This window comes from Athene noctua, chromosome 25 (genome assembly GCF_965140245.1).
Source record: "Athene noctua chromosome 25, bAthNoc1.hap1.1, whole genome shotgun sequence".
NCBI lineage: Eukaryota > Metazoa > Chordata > Aves > Strigiformes > Strigidae > Athene > Athene noctua.
Window position 1 is genome coordinate 6,704,609 of NC_134061.1, and position 26,780 is coordinate 6,731,388.

Below are 26,780 nucleotides of genomic sequence, written 5' to 3' on the forward strand. Positions count from 1 at the left end.
GTCCCACCCATGTGCAGGACCTTGCACTTGATTTTCATGAGGTTTGCATGGGCCCACCTCTCCAAGCTGTCCAGGTCCCTCTGGATGACACATCCCTTCCCTCCAGCGTGTTGACTGCACCGTGCAGCTCATCATCACTGATGAACTTGCTGAGGGTGCGCTCAGTCCCACTGTCCATGTCTCCAACAAAGATGTTAACCAGAGTCAGTCCCAACACTGACCCCTGAGGAAAGCTGCTTGTCACTGCTCTCCACTTGGGCATTGAACCGTTGATCACAACTATCTGAATGCAACCATGCAGTCAATACCTTATTCACCGAGTGGTCCATCCATCAAACCCATGTCTCTCTGACTTAGAGACAAGGATGTTGTGTGGAAGAGCATTAAAAGATATGCACAAGTCCATGTAAATGACAACAGTTGCTGTTCCCTTATCCACCAGTGCTGTAACCCTGTCATAGAAGGCTGCCAAATTTGTCAGGTATGACTTGGCCTTATTGAAGCCATATTGACTGTCACCAATCACATCCTTATTTACCATGTGTGCTAGCATATTTTCCAGGAGGATCTACTCCATGATCTTACCAGGCACAGAGATCCTATGGCCCTAGGTTTGCCTTTTTGTGCCTCTGCCCACTGGGGATAGATCCAGCAATGAGGAGGAGGGACTCAGATTCCTGGACTTAGAGACAGACAGTGTGCGGGAGATATCCTTGAATGCTCTGTGGAAGGAAAAAACCAGTTGTAAAAGCATCACTGCACAAGCTAGAAGACCACAACACCTGTGGACCTAGCTGTTGGCACAATTCCCGATGAAACACCCCTTATTTTGTCTGAGCTTGGAACATGTTAAGAGAATCAAAGGCCATGTGCTTTGCGCTGACACTGGAGACTGACATGGGACGTTTTGTTGCACAGACTCCCAAGGTCCTTCTCACCCTTACAGGAGGTGTTTAAAACTACCGAGTCACACTGTTGGCTAAGCGCAGGGTTTGTGGAATCTGCTGCTGCGCTGCTGTAAGAAGCGACAACTTTTGGGTGAGGCGACAGCGAAACCTGTCCTGAGCTGGCCGGATCCTGGGTGGCAGCTGCTGGAAAACCAGCTGCTTTTCGCCCTGTACCGGGGTTCGACCCGTGTCTGTTGAGCCACTGTTGAGCGCTCTCAGAGGACTGTGGCTAATGGCAGGAAGAAGGGAGAGAAATCCCTCCAGAGAAGGAAAGTACGGGGCTTCCTGACTTTGAGAGAGCTTTGAGACTTGTGGAAAGATGAGAGGCACTAGCCAGGGGAGAGGAGTACTGCCTGGCAACTCCGCTGCTGGGAGAGTGGGGCCAACAGTCAGGAATTGGAAGGTAAGGAAGCGCAACAGCTGCGATCCTTTGACACTGGGACTGGAGAAAAGACAATGAATTGCAGTCTCTGGAAGCATCTCCTGACAAGTGTGAGGGCAAGATATCTGTTCGAGGGAGATCGTAGGCTTTAGCGAGGAAGGTTGACTGCTGCTTAAGAAGGCTTCCAGAACCTGAGGATGAATGAATGGTGCTGGAAGTCATCTACCGTGACCTCGATGACAGTGAGGTCTCCAAGCTCTAGATAGTGCCCTGCGTAAACAGACCATGTGATCATGTTGTCCAGATCTAACAGCTTGGCAGCAACGTTTTGCCCTGGTTTGGATACAGCAGCAGTGGAGAGAGCATCTTCCTGCCTCTGAAATTTGCAAGAAAATCTCTCTCCCTGCTTGTGCGCACAGGCCAGCACTTCAGCTGTGAGGGGGCAGCCCATGGAGCTAGTCTGAAAGATGGACTGGCCTTTGAAAGAAGCAAGGTCAAAGGAGGTGCACAGGAGACGCATTTCTGGGGAGTAAAAAGGCGGGATGGAGGTCCTCATATCCCTGTGGATGTGATCAGTAACAATTGCATCCTGACCAATCTGGCAGCGAGACAATCTTAACCCACTACAAGAAAGATTATGACGTGCCTCTGTGTGGTCCTTCCTTCCTTCTGCGGACGCTGCAGCAGCAGTGGTGAGGAGAGCGTTGCCCCGGGGAAGCTCTGGGTGCATGGGGCACATGGGGAGCCTTCAGCATTCCCCAAGGGAGGCGATTGGGAACCACCGCATGGCTGCACAAAGTGAGGCCGTGTCACTGCACAGCCGTCCTCAGGATCCCCTTCCCAGCATCAGCCCTGAGCAAGCCCAGCTCTATCCCTGATTATCTTGGGAGAGCTTCTGCAAGGCAAAGGATGACACAGAGACATGGGCTGGCATGCAGGAAAACTTTAATGGATCCGATGGCGGAAACGAGGTAACTCTGAGTGGAGGCTCTAGTGCAGGGAGCACCAGGGGCAGAGAGCAGTCTGCGCCCCGTGGCCGTGGCAGAGATGCAGCCGCGTGTCCTCCCCAGGCTGGCTCTGTGGGGCTCACAGCCCAGGACAAGCAGCGCACGCGAGGGAAAGAAGAGAGTGGGAGAAGGGAAAGGCAGGCATGGGCTGTGCTTGCTGAGAGCCCAGGCTGGCCACATCCTTTTGCAAAGGGTGCTGGGGTTGCTCAGCCCCTCTGAAAGCAAGAACGCAGTGCTCCGTCCCAGCGCGTGGGTCCCTGGGGGCCTTCCCCAGGGCCGTCACCAGCAGCTTTAGCAGGGGAGGCACCTCCTGCCGCAGAGGCGGCCGCCCAAGCCGGAGAGGCCAAAGCCCCCGGAGGAGATGGGCACTCCCTCAGAGCTGAGGATGCTGCCAACGGCAGCGGAGGTGGAGGAGCCCACGGCGGTGCTCTGCGGGAAGGAGCTGAGGATGGGGCCGGGCAGGGTCACCACCACGGGGGAGGGCTCGATGACGACGGTGGAGTCCTGGCACTGCCTAACACAGGGCTCATTGCAGCTGTTGGCCAGCGGGGTCGGGCCGCAGGGCTGGCAGGGCAGGCAGGGCATGCACGGGATGATGCAGGACATGTCTCGACAGTGGAGATGAACCTGGACTGTAGAAATGGAAAACAAAGCACGAGGGGTGGTTGACAAGCCACCTGTAACCCCACCATGAGGCAGAAAAGAGACAAGGATGGAAGAGGTGGAGGCCTTTTAGGGAGGACCACAGGTTTCTCCTTCCCATCAATCCAAAAGAATCCTGCCAAGAGTGACCAAGACCCAGGACGTCCCTGCCATGTCCATATGCAGCTGAGCCAAGCCCCATCCTCTCTCCACGAAAAGCCTTCTGCCCCCTTTCCACTCCCATGATAAGTGGCTCCATGTCCCAGGGAAGACACGAGGACGAGGAGGAGCAGGAGCAGGACAGGAGCAGGAGGAAGACAAGTAAGGAATCCCAACTCACCTTGTTCCCAAGAAGATGGAGTTGAGAAGAGTGGATTAGAGAGTGAGGAGAAGGACTCGCTTTTATACTGCTCCGGCACCGCCCCAGGCCCACAGTCACTGCACGCGGGCAGTAATTTTCCACAGACTCACCTCCAAGGCAAAATATCTTCCCTAGTGGCACAGGCTGTGCTTTGCTTTCCGTCAACAGTGCCATTTCATTTCCTCATTTCTGACATGCTTGGTCTGCCATGCAGGCTCTTTGATGTGCCGCGATGAGAAGGCCAAGGATTTCCTGGGCAGCGTCATGTCAGTGTGGGCACAAGACACCTCCAAAGTGCCGGAGGGGTCCACCTGGCACTGAAACAGGCAAAGCATATGGAGGGCAACAAGAAGGTCTTCTTCCAGGCAGGTCAGCACCAAAAGGAGGCTTGCTCAAAGGCAGCCTCAGCGCTTAACAGGGCAGCCTCATTGGGCATTTATAGGGCTTATAGGAAAGGTGGAGGTATTCCACAGCTCCCTCGCCTTGGTCTTTACTGGCAGGATTTGCTGTCGAGAGATCAGGCTCCTGACACTCCTCAGAACATCTGGAGCAGGGAAGGAGGATCAAGTGTGGGAGCAGTCAAAGAGATTGGACTGACACAAGCGCAAGCAACCTGGTGTCACACACCCAAGAGCGTTGTTGGCATCACAACAAGGCCCCTCTCAGCTCCGTTTGAAAGTCACAGCAGCCAGGGAACGCATGTGAGGACTGGAAGGAAGCCAACGGGCCAATGGGCCTCCTGTCTTCAAAAAGGGCACAAAGGAGGAGCTGGGGAACGCTGGGCCACTCAGCCTCACCTCCAGCCCTGCAAAGGTGATGGAGCACATCATCCTGAAAGGGCTTTCCCAAGACGAAAGGATGAGAAGGCCTTTGTGAGTGGTCAGCAGGGCTTTACAGAGGGCAAGGCAGGCCTGACCAACCTCCCGGCCTCCTCTGATGACCTGCTTGTCTCTGGTACATGAGGCAATAGCAGCAGATGTGGTGAATCTCAACCAAACAAGGCTTCTGATGCCCTCCCCGTGACAATCCTTACAGGCACAGTGACAAAATAGAGGCTGGGGAAGAGGCCAGTGTTGGGGATTGAAATCTGGCATGGCTGCTGGTCTCCAAGGATTATGACGAGGGGCACGATGTCCAGCTGGTGGCCACTCACAGGGGTCCGGACTGAAGCCAATAGCATTTAAGGCCTGTATGAATAGTCCCGTGGTGGCGGAGGAAGGATTTCCCGCACCACTACAGGCTGGGCCTGATGGGCCGCCAAACAGCTTTGCAGCAGAGGACGTCAGTCCTGGAGGACACCATGAGGCAACACGCACCTCCGGGCAAACGGCGTCCAACAGCATCCTGGGCTGCATTAGGATGATTGTCGCTATCACATGCGGAAGGGCATCCCTCTTCTTGGCTCAGCACTGCTGAGACCACAACTGCTGTCCAATCCGTGGCTCCCCAGTATGAGAGAGGCACGGCCATACTGGCGTGACTCCAGCAAAGTCCATGAAGCGACTGGAGCCCCTGCGGCAGTAGGGGCTGCCAGAGGTGGGGTGGTTCACCCTGGAGCACAGAAGGCTCCAGGACACCCTTCCTAGCACTGGGTAAAAGAGCTGATAGGAGGGGGTCAAGAACAGAGAGTCTGACTGTCCGGAGTCCTATCCAGTGAAGGGACAAGAGGTAACCGCCACCTACTGAAAAATGCGAGTTTCCACAAAAACAGAAGAAAAAGACTTTGTTAGGGTGAGAGTGGCAAAGCACCAGCTGGGGCTGCCTGAAGAGTTTATGCATTCCCCGTCCTTGTAGGCATTCAGAGCTTGACAGGACACAGCCCTGAGCATCCTCCAAGGGCTGACCATGCTTTCAGCAGGGGCGGTTGGACTAGGTGATGTCCAGAGGTCCCTTGCATCCTCAAGGATCCTGCAATCCTGTTACGGGCAAAAAACACCTGAGGCACAGCTGCCCCCAGGAGGGAAGAACTGGTTGGGAAGATTGGAACCAAGGGCAGCCTTGGCTGCCACACCTGAGAAACATCGGGGTTCAAGCCCTCAAGAGAGGAAGGAAAGTGAGTATCGGGGTACAGCCCCTGGATTTCAGGCGCCCCAAATCCGGCCTGTTCAGGCAGCTGGTCTGTCGGATGCCACGGAGGCAGCGGTGAAGTGTAAAGGAGCTCAGAAAAGCTGGCAGCGCCTTAGGCACCTCATGCTGCAAGAGTAAGAAGGCTGCGGCCCTATACTCAGGAAAACAAGCAGACACTTTGAGGGTGAGAGGAACAGACCCACAGGCCTCATCTTCCTGGTCAAGGAGACCAAGGCTGCCATTGAGGAGCTCTCCTGAACGCTCTCTGGAGGGAAAGAAAGGGTTTTGGAAAAGACCTCCCCTCTGGTTGGGACTCATGCTTGGGTCCCATGTGGTACGGCTTCTCCCAGGCCTGAGGGCTTCATCACACCTCCCCTCCCACGACCTAAAAGCCCCCTTAGCCCGGAGAACCACCCAGCACCATTGGAGAGGCAAGGAAAATTACTGCATTTCGAAACAAATGAGCGTTGTCAGGACCCGGTAGTGCCGTGTGCCTGGGGATGCTCAAGGAGGGGATGTCCTGGGTACAGAGCCAGCTTGCAGACTACATCAAGGAGCGATGCACTTCCCTGCCCTGCAGACATGGGGGCAGCTGGGACGCACCCTGGGAGGGCAAGGGAACGTCTTCGGTGGGCAAGCTTCCTGGGAGAAACTCTCCCTACCCTTGGTGAGTCACACTCTAATTTTGGACAGGCCATGTGTCAGCCTTCTGGCATGAGGCCAAGCCAGGAGTGCGTGCTGTCTGCAGACCCATGTCTCATACAGGGCTGAACTCCCCTGCGGCCTGGACAGCACCATCCCTGCCCCGGGAAATCCATTTCCGAGCACCCGGCTGTACCCCAGTACCCAGCTCCAGGCATCCCCAACGGCCACAGCCCTCAGCATGACCTTCTTATTAACATTCCCAGAGCTCAGGACAGTCAGTATGTCTTGGAGAAGTGTCTCCTGCTGGCCAGGGTTCAAAGCGCGTGACCAAAGCGCATGGTGGAGCGAGGAGAGTGGGAGGAACATGGCGCTCTCCTGAGCCCCTACACACCACGCAGGCAGTGAGGAGGGACCTGACTCCACAGGGCTTGTTGAGGAATCACGGGGTTCAGAATGACAGCATTCTCCTTCTGCAAGGCAGTTGACCACCTTGGTTGGGGACGCCCAGAGACTTCTGTGAGATGGGGTGACTTGGCCAAACAAAGTGACACAAGCAGGAGAGGCCTGCATTGGTGGCAGGATATGTGCACCTTCCTGCCAAGACCATTTTCTAAATCACGAGATTTCCCCAGACCCATTCCCCCACCCTGCACACACCCCTCCAGCACTTGGAGCACAGCTTCTGCCTGGACTGACGTGTCCCAGCCCAGGAAAACCCTGGGCCACTCATCTCAATATTTGAAAGGAGCCTCTGAGGACTAATGGTCCCATCAGAAATGAGGACAAGAAACAGCAGCGTTGACAGACACCAAGGCACAGCCTGTGCCACTAGGTAGGATGTTTTGCTTTGGAGGTGAGTCTACTGGAAAATTACGGCCCTCGTACAGTGACTGTGGGCCTGGGGCGGTGCCGGAGCAGTATATAAGCAGGCCCTTCTCCTCACTCTCTCATCCACTCTTCTTGCCTCCATCTCCTTGGGAACAGGGTGAGTTTGGAGCCCTTCCTCTTCCTTCTACTCTGCCTCCTCTTCCCCCTCAGGTTTTCTCAGCACATACCTGCCCCCTTTTCTACAATGGGGCATGGGGCTCCCTAGCACAAGACAGGGAAAGGGAACAAAATCGTAGGATGGAGATAGGCTGGGGGCCTCCTGAGGTGAGCTATGGACCAGGCATGACTGGCCTGGGCTTGTCCACTCTTGGCAGGGTTCTTTTAACCTGATGGGAAGGAGAAACGCATGTGCAGCTCTAGAAAGACCCTGCCTCTTTCCTCCAGCATGTGGTTTGTCTCCCTCATGGTGGGCTGACAGGTGTCTTCTCAACCACCCTCAGGCTCTGCTTCTCCCTGGTCTCTCTCCCAGGTGCTCCCCCACCATTGAGACATGTCCTGCAACATCCCGTGCATGCCCTGCCTGCCCTGCCAGCCCTGCGGCCCGACCCCGCTGGCCAACAGCTGCAATGAGCCCTGTGTCAGGCAGTGCCAGGACTCCACCGTCGTCATCCAGCCCTCCCCCGTGGTGGTGACCCTGCCCGGCCCCATCCTCAGCTCCTTCCCGCAGAGCACCGCCGTGGGCTCCTCCACCTCCGCTGCCGTTGGCAGCATCCTCAGCTCTGAGGGAGTGCCCATCTCCTCCGGGGGCTTTGGCCTCTCCGGCTTGGGCGGCCGCCTCTGCGGCAGGAGGTGCCTCCCCTGCTAAAGCTGCTGGTGACGGCCCTGGGGAAGGCCCCCAGGGACCCACGCGCTGGGACGGAGCACTGGGTTCTTGCTTTCAGAGGGGCTGAGCAACCCCAGCACCCTTTGCAAAAGGATGTGGCCAGCCTGGGCTCTCAGCAAGCACAGCCCATGCCTGCCCTTCCCCTCTCCCACTCTCCCCTTTCCCTCGCGTGCGCTGCTTGTCCTGGGCTGTGAGCCCCACAGAGCCAGCCTGGGGAGGACCTGCTGGCCCTGCTCCCTCTGTGGGGCAGGCAGGTGGACACGCGGCTGCATCTCTGCCACGGCCACGGGGCGCAGACTGCTCTCTGCCCCTGGTGCTCCCTGCACTAGAGCCTCCACTCAGAGTTACCTCGTTTCCGCCATCGGATCCATTAAAGTTTTCCTGCATGCCAGCCCATGTCTCTGTGTCATCCTTTGCCTTGCAGAAGCTCTCCCAAGATAATCAGGGATAGAGCTGGGCTTGCTCAGGGCTGATGCTGGGAAGGGGATCCTGAGGACGGCTGTGCAGTGACACGGCCTCACTTTGTGCAGCCATGCGGTGGTTCCCAGTCGCCTTCCTTGGGGAATGCTGTAGGCTCCCCATGTGCCCCTGTACTAGGTCTGGCTGAACTGGAATCGGTTTTCCCCTATAACAGCCCTCACGGTGCTGTGGTTTATGCTGGGAGCTGCAGGGTGTTGGCAGCACCCTGGTGTTGTGGCTGCTGCTGAGCAGGGCTTACACAGCACCAAGGCTCTTTCTGACATTTCCCCCAGTGGGACGGGGTGGGCAAGATCTTGGGAGGGGACACAGCCAGGACAGCTGACCCAAACCGACCCAAGGGATATTCCAGACCATGTGACGTCTGCTTAGTATAAAGCTGGGAGAAAGGAGGAAGGGGGTGGGGTCACCCTTGGTCCTCCGAGGCAACCACTACGCGTATTGGAGCCCTGCTCCTGAGAAGGCCCGACATCGCCTGTCCATGGGAAGTAGAGAATAAATCTGTTTGCTTTTGGTTCTGCACATGGACCTTTGCTTCATTTTGCTTATATTAAATCTGCCTTTGTTTTACCCACAATTGCTGATTTATTTTCTTTCCCCTCTTTGCCCTGTTGAGAAAACAAGGGGAAAAGGCGGGGGGGGGGCGGGGAGTTGTAGAGCGACTGGGTGGATACCTGGCATTTAGCCAGAGTCAAACCATCACAGTCTATTCTGGCGCCCAATAATGTGGCAGATGCTCAACAACTGGAAGGTAAGGAAGCCCAACAGCTGGGTTCCGTTGCTAGAAATCGAGGAATTGAAAGGGGAATTGGAAAAGAGACAGCAATTTGCAGTCTGTGGAGACGGCTCCTTTCAAGTGTTAAAGCAAGGTATCCTTTCAAGGAAGATCTTATGGACCACACCCCAGGGAAGTGGGCTACTGCAGATGAAGGTGTCCAGTACCTGAGAGAATTAGCAGTGATGGAAGTCATCTATGGTGATCCAGATAATGATGAAGCCCCTAAAAATCCAGAGGACGTCCCATGCACACGGGCCATGTGGAGGAAGGTGATTAAAGGTGCGTCATCCTCGTATTCTGCCTGCTTGGCCGCGATGTACTACCCAGAAATGGATGCAGGAGAAGGACTAAGATGTACGCCAACTGTGGAGGCAGTCTCTTCCTGGCTTCAGAACTTGGAAGAGACTCTTGGTACCTCCTCATCTCTACGGGCGAGTGCCCTGGATGTTAGGAGCTCCCAAGAAATCAGTTCTCTTCTGTCCCAGTCAGGGGGAAAGGGAAGCCAAGGCGCATGACACGTGGCGAACTCTGGTTCTTCCTGCGCGACCAGGGGGAGGACATGAGGAAGTGGGATGGTCAACCCACCTTTAAGTTGGAAGCACGTGTACATGAATTGCGAGGAAAGACCCCTGCCAAGAAGAAGACATCCAAGAAGGTTGTTAACGTAGCTGGTGTAAAACCACAAGAGAGTAACGAGCAATCTCCCAGATACAGGAAGACTGAGATCGCCTCCCTTGACCCTGAAGAAGGAACCTCCAGCCTGGCACATCAAGAGTCAGATAGTGAATACTCCGACCAAGAACGGGAATAGAGGGCCCCTGCCTCCAGCCAGGAGGAGGAAAGGGATGATCGGGTGTATTGGACAGTGTGGATTCGATGGCCTGGCACATCGAATCCAAAGAAGTACCAGGCTACAGTCAGCTTGTGAGCTCTCTCTATCAAGTGACCCGAAAGAAGAACAATTTTAAGTGGGGTCCTGAGCAACAACAAGCCTTTGAGCACATCAAACAAGAGATAGCTCGGGCGGTAGCACTTGGGCCTGTTCGGACAGGACCAGCTGTGCAAAATATACTTTACACATCAACTGGGGAGCACGGACACACGTGGAGCCTCTGGCAGAAGATACCAGGTGAAACTCAAGGTCGACCATTAGGATTTTGGAGCAAGGGATATCGAGGATCAGAAGCCCAATACACTGTGAGGGGCAGCCCATGGAGCTAGTCTGAAAGGTGGACTGGCCTTTGAAAGAAGCAAGGTCAAAGGAGGTGCACAGGAGACGCATTTCTGGGGAGTAAAAAGCCGGGATGGAGGTCCTCATATCCCTGTGGATGTGATCAGTAACAATTGCATCCTGACCAATCTGGCAGCGAGACAATCTTAACCCGCTACAAGAAAGATTATGACGTGCCTCTGTGTGGTCCTTCCTTCCTTCTGCGGACGCTGCAGCAGCAGTGGTGAGGAGAGCGTTGCCCCGGGGAAGCTCTGGGTGCATGGGGCACATGGGGAGCCTTCAGCATTCCCCAAGGGAGGCGATTGGGAACCACCGCATGGCTGCACAAAGTGAGGCCGTGTCACTGCACAGCCGTCCTCAGGATCCTCTTCCCAGCATCAGCCCTGAGCAAGCCCAGCTCTATCCCTGATTATCTTGGGAGAGCTTCTGCAAGGCAAAGGATGACACAGAGACATGGGCTGGCATGCAGGAAAACTTTAATGGATCCGATGGCGGAAACGAGGTAACTCTGAGTGGAGGCTCTAGTGCAGGGAGCACCAGGGGCAGAGAGCAGTCTGCGCCCCGTGGCCGTGGCAGAGATGCAGCCGCGTGTCCACCTGCCTGCCCCACAGAGGGAGCAGGGCCAGCAGGTCCTCCCCAGGCTGGCTCTGTGGGGCTCACAGCCCAGGACAAGCAGCGCACGCGAGGGAAAGGGGAGAGTGGGAGAGGGGAAGGGCAGGCATGGGCTGTGCTTGCTGAGAGCCCAGGCTGGCCACATCCTTTTGCAAAGGGTGCTGGGGTTGCTCAGCCCCTCTGAAAGCAAGAACGCAGTGCTCCGTCCCAGCGCGTGGGTCCCTGGGGGCCTTCCCCAGGGCCGTCACCAGCAGCTTTAGCAGGGGAGGCACCTCCTGCCGCAGAGGCGGCCGCCCAAGCCGGAGAGGCCAAAGCCCCCGGAGGAGATGGGCACTCCCTCAGAGCTGAGGATGCTGCCAACGGCAGCGGAGGTGGAGGAGCCCACGGCGGTGCTCTGCGGGAAGGAGCTGAGGATGGGGCCGGGCAGGGTCACCACCACGGGGGAGGGCTCGATGACGACGGTGGAGTCCTGGCACTGCCTGACACAGGGCTCATTGCAGCTGTTGGCCAGCGGGGTCGGGCCGCAGGGCTGGCAGGGCAGGCAGGGCATGCACGGGATGTTGCAGGACATGTCTCAACAGTGGAGATGAACCTGGGGGATGCAGGACGGCATAACAAAGCACGAGGGGTGCTTGGCGAGCAGCGTGGCACCCCTGCGCGAGGGATACCCTTCTCCTCACCTCAAAAGAGCCCAAGCAAGCGTGACCATGCCCAGGGCACTCCCCACCTAACCTCAGGAGACCCCTCAACCAAGTCCCAGCCTCTCTGCATGCCGCACCTTCTCTCTCCCTTGACAAGCGGACTCAAGACCCAGCGTCGGATAAAGAGACAGGCATGAGCTGAAAAACCCCGAGGAGAAAAAGGGGGAAGATGAGCAGGAAGGCAGGAAAGGACACCAAACTCACCTTGTTCCCAAGGAGATGGAACCGAGAGGAGTGGATGAGAGAGTGAGGAGAAGGGCCCGCTTTTATCCTGCTCCGGCACCGCCCCAGGCCCACAGTCACTGCACGCGGGCAGTAATTTTCCAGTAGACTCACCTCCAAAGCAAAATATCCTCCCTAGTGGCACAGGCTGTGCTTTGCTTTCCGTCAACAGTGCCATTTCATTTCCTCATTTCTGACGTGACCACTAGGCCGCAGAGGCTCTTTTGAAGTATCAGGATGAGAGGCCCAAGCATTTCCTGAGCAGGACCATGACAGTAGAGGCAGAAGATGTGTCCCCAAGTGCTGGAGCAGTCTGTGCAGACGGAGGACATGGCTGGTGTTTTCTCAAAACCCTGTGCAGGAAGGTTGGCTTGTCTTCACACCAGTGCGGTCCTCTCCTGGCTTCCCAAAGGCTCCTGTGCCTGAGGACACACCACATCCTTCTGCCTTCCTGCCTGCCTCTCTGCTCACTCCAGCTCGTGTGACCACTGCTCCTAAGGGCAGATGGGCTGCGCTAGTGATTTCAAATGCCTTTCATTGCCCAAGCACAGCTTCCCCTTCTGGGGAGACATGTGCTGATTTCTCTGGTAAATGTATCCCCTCTCGTGGCTGCCTCCAGGAGTCCCCAACCTACGCCCTCAGCAGGCTTGCAGAGGGACAACGTTGCCCTCCCGTAAACCCGTGATTGCTCAACAGGCCCTGTGCAGTTGGGTCCCTCCCTCCTCGCTACCAGAGCAGTGTGTTGAGGCTCGGGAAAGCACCTTGTTCCCCTCTCTCTCTCTGCTCAAACCACCATGCACTTTGGTCACGTGCTGTGGACCCTGACCTGGAGACACAAAGGCCTGGCACCACGAGAGAGTGACGGCCAGCTGGGCAAGGTGACACTTGTCATAATCCTTGGAGAGCAGCAGTCAAGGGTCTGGAACACATGTCCTGTGGGGAGCGGCTGAGGGAACTGGGATTGTTTAGTCTGGAGAAGAGGAGGCTGAGGGGAGACCTCATCACCCTCTACAACTCCCTGAAAGGAAGCTGCAGAGAGCTGGCTTTGAGCCTCTTTAGCCCAGTAGAAAGCGACAGGACAAGAGGGAGTGGCCTCAAGTTGCACCAGGGAAAGTTCAGACTAGATATTAGGAAGCATTTCTTTCCAGAAGGGGTTGTTGGGCGTTGGAATGGGCTGCCCAGGGAGGTGGTGGAGTCCCCATCCCTGGAGGTGTCCAAGAGTAGGGTCGATTTAGAGCTTAAGGATACGCTGTAGGTGGGAACTGTGCTAGGCGAACGGTTGGACTAGATGATCTCCGGGGTCCTTTCCAACCTAGATGATTCTGTGATTCTGTGATTTCAATCCCCTGCACTGCCCTCTTCCACCATCTGTATTTTCTCACTCTCTCCGTATGGACTGTCACAGGAGACAGTGTCGTAAGCCTAGTTTAAATGAGATTCACCACATTTGCTGCCCTTCCCTCCTATACCAGAGCCAAGCCGAGAAGGCCGTGAGGTTGGTCAGGCCTGCCTTGCCCTCTGCAAATCCCTGCTGACCACTCACAATGACCTTCTTGTCCTTTCATCTTGGGAAGGGCTTCCAGGAAGATTTGCTCCATCACCTTTGCGGGGCTGGAGGTGAGACTGATTGGCCTGTTGTTCCCCGGCTCCTCCTTTGTGTCCTTCTTGAAGACAGGAGGCCCATTGGCCCATTGGCTTCCTTCCAGTGCTCAGATGCGTTCCCTGGCTGCTGTGAGGGGAGTTTCCAAGGGAGTTGGGAGTGGCCTTGTAGTGAACAGCAAGCAACTGCCTTGGGTGCGTGGCATCAGGGTGCTTGCACTCATCATGCCTGTGCAATCTCTTTGATTGCTCCCACACCTGATCCTCCTGTACTGCACGTAAGCCTTCCCTGGTCCAGATGTTCCGAGGAGAGTCAGGAGCCTCATGTCTTGACGGCAAATCCTGCCTCCCCTCCCGGCACATGAAAAGAGCCTACATGGCAGACCAAGCATGTCAGAAATGAGGAAATGAAATGGCACTGTTGACGGAAAGCAAAGCACAGCCTGCGCCACTAGGTAGGATATTTTGCTTTGGAGGTGAGTGTGTTGGAAAATTACTGCCTGCGTGCAGTGACTGTGGGCCTGGGGCGGTGCCGGAGCAGTATAAAAGCGAGTCCTTCTCCTCACTCTCTCATTCACTCCTCTCAGCTCCATCTCCTTGGGAACAAGGTGAGTTGGGACTCCTTTCTTGCCTTCCTCCTCATCTTCCTCCTCGTCCTCCCCATCGTGTCTTTGTTGGTGCATGGATCTACTTATCCTGGGAGTGGGAAGGGGGCAGAAACTTTTCAATGGAGCTCGCCTGAGCTGAGCTATGGAGGTGGCGGGGACGTCCCTGGTCTTGGTAACTCTTGGCAGGATTCTTTTGGGCTGATGGGAAGGAGAAACTCGTGGGCCTCCCTAAAAGGCCTCTACCTCTTCCCTCCTTGTCTCTCTTCTCCCTCATGGTGGCGTGCCAGGTGGCTCGTCAATCACCCGCCACCCTTTGTTTTCCATTTCTACAGTCCAGGTTCATCTTCACAGTTGAGTCATGTCCTGCAACATCCCGTGCATGCCCTGCCAGCCTTGCCGTCCCTGCGGCCCGACCCCGCTGGCCAACAGCTGCAATGAGCCCTGTGTCAGGCAGTGCCAGGACTCCACCGTCGTCATCCAGCCCTCCCCCGTGGTGGTGACCCTGCCCGGCCCCATCCTCAGCTCCTTCCCGCAGAGCACCGCCGTGGGCTCCTCCACCTCCGCTGCCGTTGGCAGCATCCTCAGCTCTGAGGGAGTGCCCATCTCCTCCGGGGGCTTTGGCCTCTCCGGCTTGGGCGGCCGCCTCTGCGGCAGGAGGTGCCTCCCCTGCTAAAGCTGCTGGTGACGGCCCTGGGGAAGGCCCCCAGGGACACACAGAGTGTCACCGGACTGGGTATGGAGCACTGGGTTCTTGCTTTCAGAGGGGCTGAGCAACCCCAGCACCCTTTGCAAAAGGATGTCACCAGTCTTCTCCCACTCTCCCCTTTCCCTCGCGTGCGCTGCTTGTCCTGGGCTGTGAGCCCCACAGAGCCAGCCTGGGGAGGACCTGCTGGCCCTGCTCCCTCTGTGGGGCAGGCAGGTGGACACGCGGCTGCATCTGTGCCCTGGCCACGGGGCGCAGACTGCTCTCTGCCCCTGGTTCTCCCTGCACCAGGCCTTCAACTCCGAGTGACCTCGTTTCCTCTTTTGGCTCATTAAAGTTCTGCTGCATCCCAGCGCACGCCTCTGTCTCATCCTTTCCCCTCCATACAGTGCCCCGAGATGCCCCGGGAGAGAGGTGTGTCCCAGGGGTGTTTCTGGGAAGCGGTTGTTGGGGGTGAATGCGTGGTGCTTGGGAACAGCACTGTATAGGGTCTACCTGGGGTGAAGTGAAGTTCCACCATATTAGCCCTCCTGCTTGTTCTTTGTAGGATTACCTAGAATGGTGATGATAAGACAGAAACGTTTTGGGTTTGGCTGGGCAGTGCTTGCACACCAGCAAGACTGTCTCTCCCGTTCCCTCTCCAAAAGGCCAGTCAGGTGGGTGTGGGCAGGAGGTTGGAGGTGACATAGCCAGGACAGCTGACCCAGGCTGACCAAAGGGATGTTCTCTACCAGATGACCTCATGGTCCTCAACAAATGCTAAGAGAAAGGAGGAGGTGGGGTGAGGGTGAGGGAGCGGGGCGGTGGGGTTGGGGGGACATTCCTTATTACAGCCTTTCTCCTCTGAAGCAACCACTAAATGTACTGTGACCCTGCTTCCCAGGAGTGGCTGCACATCGCCTGCTGAGGGCAAGTAGAGAATAAATCTTCTTGCTTCACTTTGAGTCTGCATGCTTTGCACTGACTGTCTTTGTTAAAGAGCCCTTATCCTGACCCACCCATGCGATTTCCATCTTCTTTTGTCCGCCCTTTCTCTTTGGGGAGGGGGAGTGATAGAGCGTATTGGTGGGCACCTGAGGAGCAGACAAGGACAATGCACCCAGGTCTTTTTGGTGCTTGTCGTGGGGCTCGAGGCAATGGCAGGTTTGAACGGAGCGTGCTATAGTTGTGGCAGTTACTAACTGACAGGCCTCTGGGCAGGTCAGGGACTTTGCTTGCTGCAAGGCTTACCCCATCCCTTGGCTGTGCTTGGAACACGTTAATAGAACCAAAGGCCATGTGCTTTGCCCCGGCCCTGAGGCCCTTCCTGCTCTGGGGGAGCTGCCTTGGGGAGAGCCCCACCCGGGACTGACTTGGAACGTTTTGTTGCGCAGGCTCCCAAGGACCTTCTCACCCTTACGGGAGGTCTTTAAAACCACCGAGTCACACTGTTGGCTAAGCGCAGGGTTTGTGGAATCTGCTGCCGTGCTGCTGTAAGAAGCGACAACTTTTGGGTGAGGCGACAGCGAAACCTGTCCTGAGCTGGCCGGATCCTGGGTGGCAGCTGCTGGATAACCAGCTGCTTTTCGCCCTGTACCGGGGTTCGACCCGTGTCTGTTGAGCCACTGTTGAGCGCTCTCAGAGGACCGTGGCTAAGGCAGGGACCCAAACCACCTCAGAGACTGTCACCATTCAGCCAGGGATCCAAACTACATCGAGAACACTGTAGTTGAGGCAGAGAGCCAAAGCACATGTGACCACACCACGGCTGAGATAGGGACCCAAACAGCAGCTCCAGGAATTGCCCTAGAAGTGAAAAAGACCTAGTGGACAAGGAGGCGAAGGGGTCCCTATCATCGACTAGCAAGAGAGTGAGGACTAGGAAGAGTCTGGTTGGTAAGCTGGTCCTTCAGCAAACAACGGGAGGAAGAAGGGAGAGAAATCCCTCCAGAGAAGGAAAGTACGGGGCTTCCTGACTTTGAGAGAGCTTTGAGACTTGTGGAAAGATGAGAGGCACTAGCCAGGGGAGAGGAGTACTGCCTGGCAACTCCGCTGCTGGGAGAGTGGGGCCAACAGTCAGGAATTGGAAGGTAAGGGAGCCCAACAGCTGCGATCCTTTGACACTGGGACTGGAGAAAAGACAATGAATTGCAGTCTCTGGAAGCATCTCCTGACAAGTGTGAGGGCAAGATATCTGTTCGAGGGAGATCGTAGGCTTTAGCGAGGAAGGTCGACTGCTGCTTAAGAAGGCTTCCAGAACCTGAGGATGAATGAATGGTGCTGGAAGTCATCTACCGTGACCTCGATGACAGTGAGGTCTCCAAGCTCTAGATAGTGCCCTGAGTAAACAGACCATGTGATCACGTTGTCCAGATCTAACAGCTTGGCAGCAACGTTTTGCCCGGGTTTGGATACAGCAGCGGTGGAGAGAGCATCTTCCTGCCTCTGAAATTTGCAAGAAAATCTCTCTCCCTGCTTGTGCGCACAGACCAGCACTTCAGCTGTGAGGGGGCAGCCCATGGAGCTAGTCTGAAAGGTGGACTGGCCTTTGAAAGAAGCAAGGTCAAAGGAGGTGCACAGGAGACGCATTTCTGGGGAGTTAAAAGCCGGGATGGAGGTCCTCATATCCCTGTGGATGTGATCAGTAACAATTGCATCCTGACCAATCTGGCAGCGAGACAATCTTAACCCACTACAAGAAAGATTATGACGTGCCTCTGTGTGGTCCTTCCTTCCTTCTGCGGACGCTGCAGCAGCAGTGGTGAGGAGAGCGTTGCCCCGGGGAAGCTCTGGGTGCATGGGGCACATGGGGAGCCTTCAGCATTCCCCAAGGGAGGCGATTGGGAACCACCGCATGGCTGCACAAAGTGAGGCCGTGTCACTGCACAGCCGACCTCAGGATCCCCTTCCCAGCATCAGCCCTGAGCAAGCCCAGCTCTATCCCCGATTATCTTGGGAGAGCTTCTGCAAGGCAAAAGATGACACAGAGACATGGGCTGGCATGCAGGAAAACTTTAATGGATCCGATGGCGGAAACGAGGTAACTCTGAGTGGAGGCTCTAGTGCAGGGAGCACCAGGGGCAGAGAGCAGTCTGCGCCCCGTGGCCGGGGCACAGATGCAGCCGCGTGTCCACCTGCCTGCCCCACAGAGGGAGCAGGGCCAGCAGGTCCTCCCCAGGCTGGCTCTGTGGGGCTCACAGCCCAGGACAAGCAGCGCACGCGAGGGAAAGGGGAGAGTGGGAGAGGGGAAGGGCAGGCATGGGCTGTGCTTGCTGAGAGCCCAGGCTGGCCACATCCTTTTGCAAAGGGTGCTGGGGTTGCTCAGCCCCTCTGAAAGCAAGAACGCAGTGCTCCGTCCCAGCGCGTGGGTCCCTGGGGGCCTTCCCCAGGGCCGTCACCAGCAGCTTTAGCAGGGGAGGCACCTCCTGCCGCAGAGGCGGCCGCCCAAGCCGGAGAGGCCAAAGCCCCCGGAGGAGATGGGCACTCCCTCAGAGCTGAGGATGCTGCCAACGGCAGCGGAGGTGGAGGAGCCCACGGCGGTGCTCTGCGGGAAGGAGCTGAGGATGGGGCCGGGCAGGGTCACCACCACGGGGGAGGGCTGGATGACGACGGTGGAGTCCTGGCACTGCCTGACACAGGGCTCATTGCAGCTGTTGGCCAGCGGGGTCGGGCCGCAGGGCTGGCAGGGCAGGCAGGGCATGCACGGGATGTTGCAGGACATGTCTCAACAGTGGAGATGAACCTGGACTGTAGAAATGGAAAACAAAGCACGAGGGGTGGTTGACAAGCCACCTGTAACCCCACCATGAGGCAAAAAAGAGACAAGGAGAGGCCTTTTAGGGACGGCCAAGGGTTTCTCCTTCCCATCAATCCAAAAGAATCCTGCCAAGTGTGACCAAGACCCAGGACGTCCCTGCCATGTCCATATGCAGCTGAGCCAAGCCCCATCCTCTCTCCACGAAAAGCCTTCTGCCCCCTTTCCACTCCCATGATAAGTGGCTCCATGTCCCAGGGAAGACACGAGGACGAGGAGGAGCAGGAACAGGACAGGAGCAGGAGGAAGACAAGTAAGGAATCCCAACTCACCTTGTTCCCAAGAAGATGGAGTTGAGAAGAGTGGATTAGAGAGTGAGGAGAAGGACTCGCTTTTATACTGCTCCGGCACCGCCCCAGGCCCACAGTCACTGCACACAGGCAGTAATTTTCCACAGACTCACCTCCAAGGCAAAATATCCTCCCTAGTGGCACAGGCTGTGCCTTGCTTTCCGTCAACAGTGCCATTTCATTTCCTCATTTCTGACATGCTTGGTCTGCCATGCAGGCTCTTTGATGTGCCGCGATGAGAAGGCCAAGGATTTCCTGGGCAGCGTCGTGTCAGTGTGGGCACAAGACACCTCCAAAGTGCCGGAGGGGTCCACCTGGCACTGAAACAGGCAAAGCATATGGAGGGCAACAAGAAGGTCTTCTTCCAGGCAGGTCAGCACCAAAAGGAGGCTTGCTCAAAGGCAGCCTCAGCGCTTAACAGGGCAGCCTCATTGGGCATTTATAGGGCTTATAGGAAAGGTGGAGGTATTCCACAGCTCCCTCGCCTTGGTCTTTACTGGCAGGATTTGCTGTCGAGAGATCAGGCTCCTGACACTCCTCAGAACATCTGGAGCAGGGAAGGAGGATCAAGTGTGGGAGCAGTCAAAGAGATTGGACTGACACAAGCGCAAGCAACCTGGTGTCACACACCCAAGAGCGTTGTTGGCGTCACAACAAGGCCCCTCTCAGCTCCGTTTGAAAGTCACAGCAGCCAGGGAACGCATGTGAGGACTGGAAGGAAGCCAACGGGCCAATGGGCCTCCTGTCTTCAAAAAGGGCACAAAGGAGGAGCTGGGGAACGCTGGGCCACTCAGCCTCACCTCCAGCCCTGCAAAGGTGATGGAGCAAATCATCCTGAAAGGGCTTTCCCAAGACGAAAGGATGAGAAGGCCTTTGTGAGTGGTCAGCAGGGCTTTACAGAGGGCAAGGCAGGCCTGACCAACCTCCCGGCCTCCTCTGATGACCTGCTTGTCTCTGGTACATGAGGCAATAGCAGCAGATGTGGTGAATCTCAACCAAACAAGGCTTCTGATGCCCTCCCCGTGACAATCCTTACAGGCACAGTGACAAAATAGAGGCTGGGGAAGAGGCCAGTGTTGGGGATTGAAATCTGGCATGGCTGCTGGTCTCCAAGGATTATGACGAGGGGCACGATGTCCAGCTGGTGGCCACTCACAGGGGTCCGGACTGAAGCCAATAGCATTTAAGGCCTGTATGAATAGTCCCGTGGTGGCGGAGGAAGGATTTCCCGCACCACTACAGGCTGGGCCTGATGGGCCGCCAAACAGCTTTGCAGCAGAGGACGTCAGTCCTGGAGGACACCATGAGGCAACACGCACCTCCGGGCAAACGGCGTCCAACAGCATCCTGGGCTGCATTAGGATGATTGTCGCTATCACATGCAGAAGGGCATCCCTCTTCTTGGCTCAGCACTGCTGAGACCACAACTGCTGTCCAATCCGTGGCTCCCCAGTATGAGAGAGGCACGGCCATACTGGCGTGACTCCAGCAAAGTCCATGAAGCGACTGGAGCCCCTGCGGCAGGAGGGGCTGCCAGAGGTGGGGTGGTTCACCCTGGAGCACAGAAGGCTCCAGGACACCCTTCCTAGCACTGGGTAAAAGAGCTGATAGGAGGGGGTCAAGAACAGAGAGTCTGACTGTCCGGAGTCCTATCCAGTGAAGGGACAAGAGGTAACTGCCACCTACTGAAAAATGCGAGTTTCCACAAAAACAGAAGAAAAAGACTTTGTTAGGGTGAGAGTGGCAAAGCACCAGCTGGGGCTGCCTGAACAGTTTATGCGTTCCCCGTCCTTGTAGGCATTCAGAGCTTGACAGGACACAGCCCTGAGCATCCTCCAAGGGCTGACCATGCTTTCAGCAGGGGCGGTTGGACTAGGTGATGTCCAGAGGTCCCTTGCATCCTCAAGGATCCTGCAATCCTGTTACAGGCAAAAAACACCTGAGGCACAGCTGCCCCCAGGAGGGAAGAACTGGTTGGGAAGATTGGAACCAAGGGCAGCCTTGGCTGCCACACCTGAGAAACATCGGGGTTCAAGCCCTCAAGAGAGGAAGGAAAGTGAGTATCGGGGTACAGCCCCTGGATTTCAGGCGCCCCAAATCCGGCCTGTTCAGGCAGCTGGTCTGTCGGATGCCACGGAGGCAGCGGTGAAGTGTAAAGGAGCTCAGAAAAGCTGGCAGCGCCTTAGGCACCTCATGCTGCAAGAGTAAGAAGGCTGCGGCCCTATACTCAGGAAAACAAGCAGACACTTTGAGGGTGAGAGGAACAGACCCACAGGCCTCATCTTCCTGGTCAAGGAGACCAAGGCTGCCATTGAGGAGCTCTCCTGAACGCTCTCTGGAGGGAAAGAAAGGGTTTTGGAAAAGACCTCCCCTCTGGTTGGGACTCATGCTCGGGTCCCATGTGGTACGGCTTCTCCCAGGCCTGAGGGCTTCATCACACCTCCCCTCCCACGACCTAAAAGCCCCCTTAGCCCGGAGAACCACCCAGCACCATTGGAGAGGCAAGGAAAATTACTGCATTTTGAAACAAATGAGCGTTGTCAGGACCCGGTAGTGCCGTGTGCCTGGGGATGCTCAAGGAGGGGATGTCCTGGGTACAGAGCCAGCTTGCAGACTACATCAAGGAGCGATGCACTTCCCTGCCCTGCAGACATGGGGGCAGCTGGGACGCACCCTGGGAGGGCAAGGGAACGTCTTCGGTGGGCAAGCTTCCTGGGAGAGACTCTCCCTACCCTTGGTGAGTCACACTCTAATTTTGGACAGGCCATGTGTCAGCCTTCTGGCATGAGGCCAAGCCAGGAGTGCGTGCTGTCTGCAGACCCATGTCTCATACAGGGCTGAACTTCCCCGCGGCCTGGACAGCACCATCCCTGCCCCGGGAAATCCATTTCCGAGCACCCGGCTGTACCCCAGTACCCAGCTCCAGGCATCCCCAACGGCCACAGCCCTCAGCATGACCTTCTTATTAACATTCCCACAGCTCAGGACAGTCAGTATGTCTTGGAGAAGTGTCTCCTGCTGGCCAGGGTTCAAAGCGCGTGACCAAAGCGCATGGTGGAGCGAGGAGAGTGGGAGGAACATGGCGCTCTCCTGAGCCCCTACACACCACGCAGGCAGTGAGGAGGGACCTGACTCCACAGGGCTTGTTGAGGAATCACGGGGTTCAGAATGACAGCATTCTCCTTCTGCAAGGCAGTTGACCACCTTGGTTGGGGACGCCCAGAGACTTCTGTGAGATGGGGTGACTTGGCCAAACAAAGTGACACAAGCAGGAGAGGCCTGCATTGGTGGCAGGATATGTGCACCTTCCTGCCAAGACCATTTTCTAAATCACGAGATTTCCCCAGACCCATTCCCCCACCCTGCACACACCCCTCCAGCACTTGGAGCACAGCTTCTGCCTGGACTGACGTGTCCCAGCCCAGGAAAACCCTGGGCCACTCATCTCAATATTTGAAAGGAGCCTCTGAGGACTAATGGTCCCATCAGAAATGAGGACAAGAAACAGCAGCGTTGACAGACACCAAGGCACAGCCTGTGCCACTAGGTAGGATGTTTTGCTTTGGAGGTGAGTCTACTGGAAAATTACGGCCCTCGTACAGTGACTGTGGGCCTGGGGCGGTGCCGGAGCAGTATATAAGCAGGCCCTTCTCCTCACTCTCTCATCCACTCTTCTTGCCTCCATCTCCTTGGGAACAGGGTGAGTTTGGAGCCCTTCCTCTTCCTTCTACTCTGCCTCCTCTTCCCCCTCAGGTTTTCTCAGCACATACCTGCCCCCTTTTCTACAATGGGGCATGGGGCTCCCTAGCACAAGACAGGGAAAGGGAACAAAATCGTAGGATGGAGATAGGCTGGGGGCCTCCTGAGGTGAGCTATGGACCAGGCATGACTGGCCTGGGCTTGTCCACTCTTGGCAGGGTTCTTTTAACCTGATGGGAAGGAGAAACCCATGTGCAGCTCTAGAAAGACCCTGCCTCTTTCCTCCAGCATGTGGTTTGTCTCCCTCATGGTGGGCTGACAGGTGTCTTCTCAACCACCCTCAGGCTCTGCTTCTCCCTGGTCTCTCTCCCAGGTGCTCCCCCACCATTGAGACATGTCCTGCAACATCCCGTGCATGCCCTGCCTGCCCTGCCAGCCCTGCGGCCCGACCCCGCTGGCCAACAGCTGCAATGAGCCCTGTGTCAGGCAGTGCCAGGACTCCACCGTCGTCATCCAGCCCTCCCCCGTGGTGGTGACCCTGCCCGGCCCCATCCTCAGCTCCTTCCCGCAGAGCACCGCCGTGGGCTCCTCCACCTCCGCTGCCGTTGGCAGCATCCTCAGCTCTGAGGGAGTGCCCATCTCCTCCGGGGGCTTTGGCCTCTCCGGCTTGGGCGGCCGCCTCTGCGGCAGGAGGTGCCTCCCCTGCTAAAGCTGCTGGTGACGGCCCTGGGGAAGGCCCCCAGGGACCCACGCGCTGGGACGGAGCACTGCGTTCTTGCTTTCAGAGGGGCTGAGCAACCCCAGCACCCTTTGCAAAAGGATGTGGCCAGCCTGGGCTCTCAGCAAGCACAGCCCATGCCTGCCCTTCCCCTCTCCCACTCTCCCCTTTCCCTCGCGTGCGCTGCTTGTCCTGGGCTGTGAGCCCCACAGAGCCAGCCTGGGGAGGACCTGCTGGCCCTGCTCCCTCTGTGGGGCAGGCAGGTGGACACGCGGCTGCATCTCTGCCACGGCCACGGGGCGCAGACTGCTCTCTGCCCCTGGTGCTCCCTGCACTAGAGCCTCCACTCAGAGTTACCTCGTTTCCGCCATCGGATCCATTAAAGTTTTCCTGCATGCCAGCCCATGTCTCTGTGTCATCCTTTGCCTTGCAGAAGCTCTCCCAAGATAATCAGGGATAGAGCTGGGCTTGCTCAGGGCTGATGCTGGGAAGGGGATCCTGAGGACGGCTGTGCAGTGACTGTTAGCACAGGTTGCTGTGAGTATACTTAACCATGCATCACATGGCTGACACTTTGCTTTCCAAACTTCTCTGACTATCTGGCTTCAGCAATCAAGGACAAGAAGGAATATTTCTATAAGTATGTCAGCAACAATTGAAAGACCAGGGAGAGCCTCCATCCTCTGTTGACGCAGGTGGAAATATGGTAACAAGTGACAAGGAAAAGTCTGAGGTCCTTAATGCCTTCTTTTCCTCAGTCTTTAATAACAAGACCGGTTGTACTGAGGGAATCCAGCCTCCACAGCCAGGAGACAGAGTCTGGCAGAACGACCTCCCCCCCCGCAATCCAGGAGGAGTTAGTGAGTGACCTGCTGCATCACACAGACACACACAAGTCTATGGGACCGGATGGGATACACCCGAGGGTGCTGAAGGAGCTGGCTGGGTGCTCGCCAAGCCGCTTTCCATCATTTCCCAGCAGTCCTGGCTGACCGGGGAGGTCCCGACTGGTAGGAAATTGGCCGATGTGACACCCATCTATAAGAAGGGTCGGAAGGATGATCTGGGAAATTACAGGCCTGTCAGCTTGACTTTGGTGCCTGGGAAGCTGATGGAGTAACTCGTCCTGAGTACCATCATACAACATCTGCGGGACAACCAGATGGTCAGGTGCAGTCAGCATAGGTTTAGGAAAGGCAGGTCCTGCTTGACAAACCTGATCTACGACAGGTGACCTACTTATTGGATGAGGGAAAGGCTGTGGATGTTGTCCACCTTGACTTCAGTAAAGCCTTAACACCGTTTCCCACAGTGTTCTCCTGGCAAATATGGCTGCTTGTGGCTTGGATGGGCACACACTTTGCTGGGTAAAAAAGTGTCTGGATGGCCGGGCCCAGAGTTGTGGTGAACGGAGTTAAATCCAGCTGGCTGCCGGTCACGAGTGGTGTCCCCCAGGGCTGGGTGTTGGGGCCACTCCTGTTTAACATCTTTATTGATGATTTGGACGAGGGGATCGAGGGCACCCTCAGTCAGTTTGCAGATGACACCCAGTTGGGTGGGAGTGTTGATCTGCTCGAGGGCAGGGAGGCTGCAGAGAGACCTGGACAGGCTGGAGCCATGGGCTGAGCCCAACTGGGGGAGTTTCACTGAGGGCAAATGCCGGGGGCTGCCCTTGGGCCACAACAACCCCCAGCAGGGCTACAGGCCTGGGGAGGAGTGGCTGGAGAGCTGCCGGTCAGAGAGGGACCTGGGGGGGTTGATAATGAGCCAGCAGTGTGCCCAGGGTCCAAGAAGGCCAATGGCATCCTGGCTTGTGTCAGCACTGGCGTGGCCAGCAGGGACAGGGCAGGGATCTGAGCCCTGTGCTGGGCACTGGTGAGGCCGCCCCTCGATGAGTGGGTTCAGTTTTGGGCCCCTCACCCCAAAAAGGCCATTGAATGACTCGAGCGTGGCCAGAGAAGGGCAACGGAGCTGGGGCAGGGTCTGGAGCACAGGTCTGCTGGGGAGCGGCTGGGGGAACTGGGGGGGTTCAGTCTGGAGAAGAGGAGGCTGAGGGGAGACCTCCTGGCCCTCTGCAACTCCCTGCCAGGAGGGGGCAGAGAGGGGGGATGAGTCTCTGGAGCCAAGTAACAAGCGCCAGAGCAGAGTGGATATTCTGAGGCATTTCTTTCCAGAAGGGGTTGTTGGGCCTTGGAATGGGCTGCCCAGGGAGGTGGTGGAGTCCCCTCCCTGGAGGTGTTTAAGAGTAAGGTAGACATGACACTTAGGGACGTGTTGTAGTTGGTAACTGTCAGTGTGAGGTTAATGGCTGGACTAGATGATCTTCAAGGTCTTTTCTAACCTAGATGATTTGTGATTCTGTGAAGACATTTATTACAATAAGGGTGCTGAGAAACTGGAAAAGTTCACCCAGAGAATGATGACCCTGTCACTGGAAGTGCTCAAAGTCAAGTTTGACAGAATGAGTAACGTGATGTAGTGACAGATATCCACGCCTGTGGCAGAGGAGATGGACTAGATGATCTTTAACAGTGTCCTCCAGCGAAAACAATGCCATGATTTTAGGAAAATACGGTCCTATGAGAAGGCAGCCCACTGCACGGTGTCCCTCCCTTTGAGAATGCGGTGGTTAGGATGGGTTCTGCTGGCATCTCCTGGGAAGCTAGTGCCTCCAGACTTGTCAATACCACATTCACTCCTGACTACTTGCCTCACAGTGTTCACCTTACAGATGAAAAAGAAAAGGTGTGCACAAAAAGTGGCTGGTAGCCTCTGAGATACATTGGCTAACTCTATTAGGATCTGAATTGGTGGACAAATTTAGAAATTAGAGAATAATGTGATGTATGACTAAGAAGACTCTGTGCAAGCATGTGTTGACAATTATTGCAAAATCATCCCCAAAAAGCCCCTCCCAAAAACCACGCTGAGGAACATCTATCTCGCTGGGTGTCTTGGGAGAGAATCTGCAAGGAAAAGAATGACACAGAGGCATGCACTGGGATGCAGAAAAACTTTAATGATTCACGAGATGTTAACTGGGTCAGACCGCGTGAAGGACTGAACAAGGGAGCACCAGGGGAAAAGAGGAATCCGTGACCCATGGCTGTGGCAGTGAGGCAGCTAGGTGTGCACTTGCTTGCCCCACAGAGGGAGCAGGGCCAGCAGGTCCTCCCCAGGCTGGCTCTGTGGGGCTCACAGCCCAGGACAAGCAGCGCACGCGAGGGAAAGAAGAGAGTGGGAGAAGGGAAAGGCAGGCATGGGCTGTGCTTGCTGAGAGCCCAGGCTGGCCACATCCTTTTGCAAAGGGTGCTGGGGTTGCTCAGCCCCTCTGAAAGCAAGAACGCAGTGCTCCGTCCCAGCGCGTGGGTCCCTGGGGGCCTTCCCCAGGGCCGTCACCAGCAGCTTTAGCAGGGGAGGCACCTCCTGCCGCAGAGGCGGCCGCCCAAGCCGGAGAGGCCAAAGCCCCCGGAGGAGATGGGCACTCCCTCAGAGCTGAGGATGCTGCCAACGGCAGCGGAGGTGGAGGAGCCCACGGCGGTGCTCTGCGGGAAGGAGCTGAGGATGGGGCCGGGCAGGGTCACCAC

The 26,780-nt window shown here is 56.5% G+C and overlaps 6 protein-coding genes across 6 annotated transcripts; 3 read left to right on the forward strand and 3 right to left on the reverse strand.

Moving 5' to 3' along the window:
- Positions 1–2,627: 2,627 nt before the first annotated feature.
- LOC141970252 (feather beta keratin-like) lies at positions 2,628–2,942 on the reverse strand. Its single transcript, XM_074926708.1, has one exon. It carries the CDS (start codon positions 2,940–2,942, stop codon positions 2,628–2,630), a length of 315 nt encoding a protein of 104 aa, XP_074782809.1.
- A 4,487-nt stretch (positions 2,943–7,429) lies between these two features.
- LOC141970239 (feather keratin 1-like) lies at positions 7,430–7,744 on the forward strand. The gene has a single exon (XM_074926686.1). The coding sequence runs from the start codon at positions 7,430–7,432 to the stop codon at positions 7,742–7,744; it is 315 nt and encodes a 104-aa protein (XP_074782787.1).
- Positions 7,745–11,116: 3,372 nt separating this feature from the next.
- Positions 11,117–11,431, reverse strand: LOC141970257 (feather beta keratin-like). The gene has a single exon (XM_074926712.1). The coding sequence runs from the start codon at positions 11,429–11,431 to the stop codon at positions 11,117–11,119; it is 315 nt and encodes a 104-aa protein (XP_074782813.1).
- Positions 11,432–14,348: 2,917 nt separating this feature from the next.
- On the forward strand, positions 14,349–14,663 carry LOC141970219 (feather keratin 1-like). Its single transcript, XM_074926651.1, has one exon. The coding sequence runs from the start codon at positions 14,349–14,351 to the stop codon at positions 14,661–14,663; it is 315 nt and encodes a 104-aa protein (XP_074782752.1).
- A 3,415-nt stretch (positions 14,664–18,078) lies between these two features.
- On the reverse strand, positions 18,079–18,393 carry LOC141970260 (feather keratin 1-like). The gene has a single exon (XM_074926716.1). It carries the CDS (start codon positions 18,391–18,393, stop codon positions 18,079–18,081), a length of 315 nt encoding a protein of 104 aa, XP_074782817.1.
- A 4,476-nt stretch (positions 18,394–22,869) lies between these two features.
- Positions 22,870–23,184, forward strand: LOC141970210 (feather keratin 1-like). The gene has a single exon (XM_074926640.1). The coding sequence runs from the start codon at positions 22,870–22,872 to the stop codon at positions 23,182–23,184; it is 315 nt and encodes a 104-aa protein (XP_074782741.1).
- The last annotated feature ends 3,596 nt before the right edge of the window (positions 23,185–26,780 follow it).

What these genes read in the sequence shown, in the direction of transcription:
- LOC141970219 (XM_074926651.1), top strand. Translation starts at nt 14,349, where the DNA reads ATGTCCTGCAACATCCCGTGCATGCCCTGCCAGCCTTGCCGTCCCTGC.
- LOC141970252 (XM_074926708.1), bottom strand. Translation starts at nt 2,942, where the DNA reads ATGTCCTGCATCATCCCGTGCATGCCCTGCCTGCCCTGCCAGCCCTGC.
- LOC141970210 (XM_074926640.1), top strand. Translation starts at nt 22,870, where the DNA reads ATGTCCTGCAACATCCCGTGCATGCCCTGCCTGCCCTGCCAGCCCTGC.
- LOC141970239 (XM_074926686.1), top strand. Translation starts at nt 7,430, where the DNA reads ATGTCCTGCAACATCCCGTGCATGCCCTGCCTGCCCTGCCAGCCCTGC.
- LOC141970260 (XM_074926716.1), bottom strand. Translation starts at nt 18,393, where the DNA reads ATGTCCTGCAACATCCCGTGCATGCCCTGCCTGCCCTGCCAGCCCTGC.
- LOC141970257 (XM_074926712.1), bottom strand. Translation starts at nt 11,431, where the DNA reads ATGTCCTGCAACATCCCGTGCATGCCCTGCCTGCCCTGCCAGCCCTGC.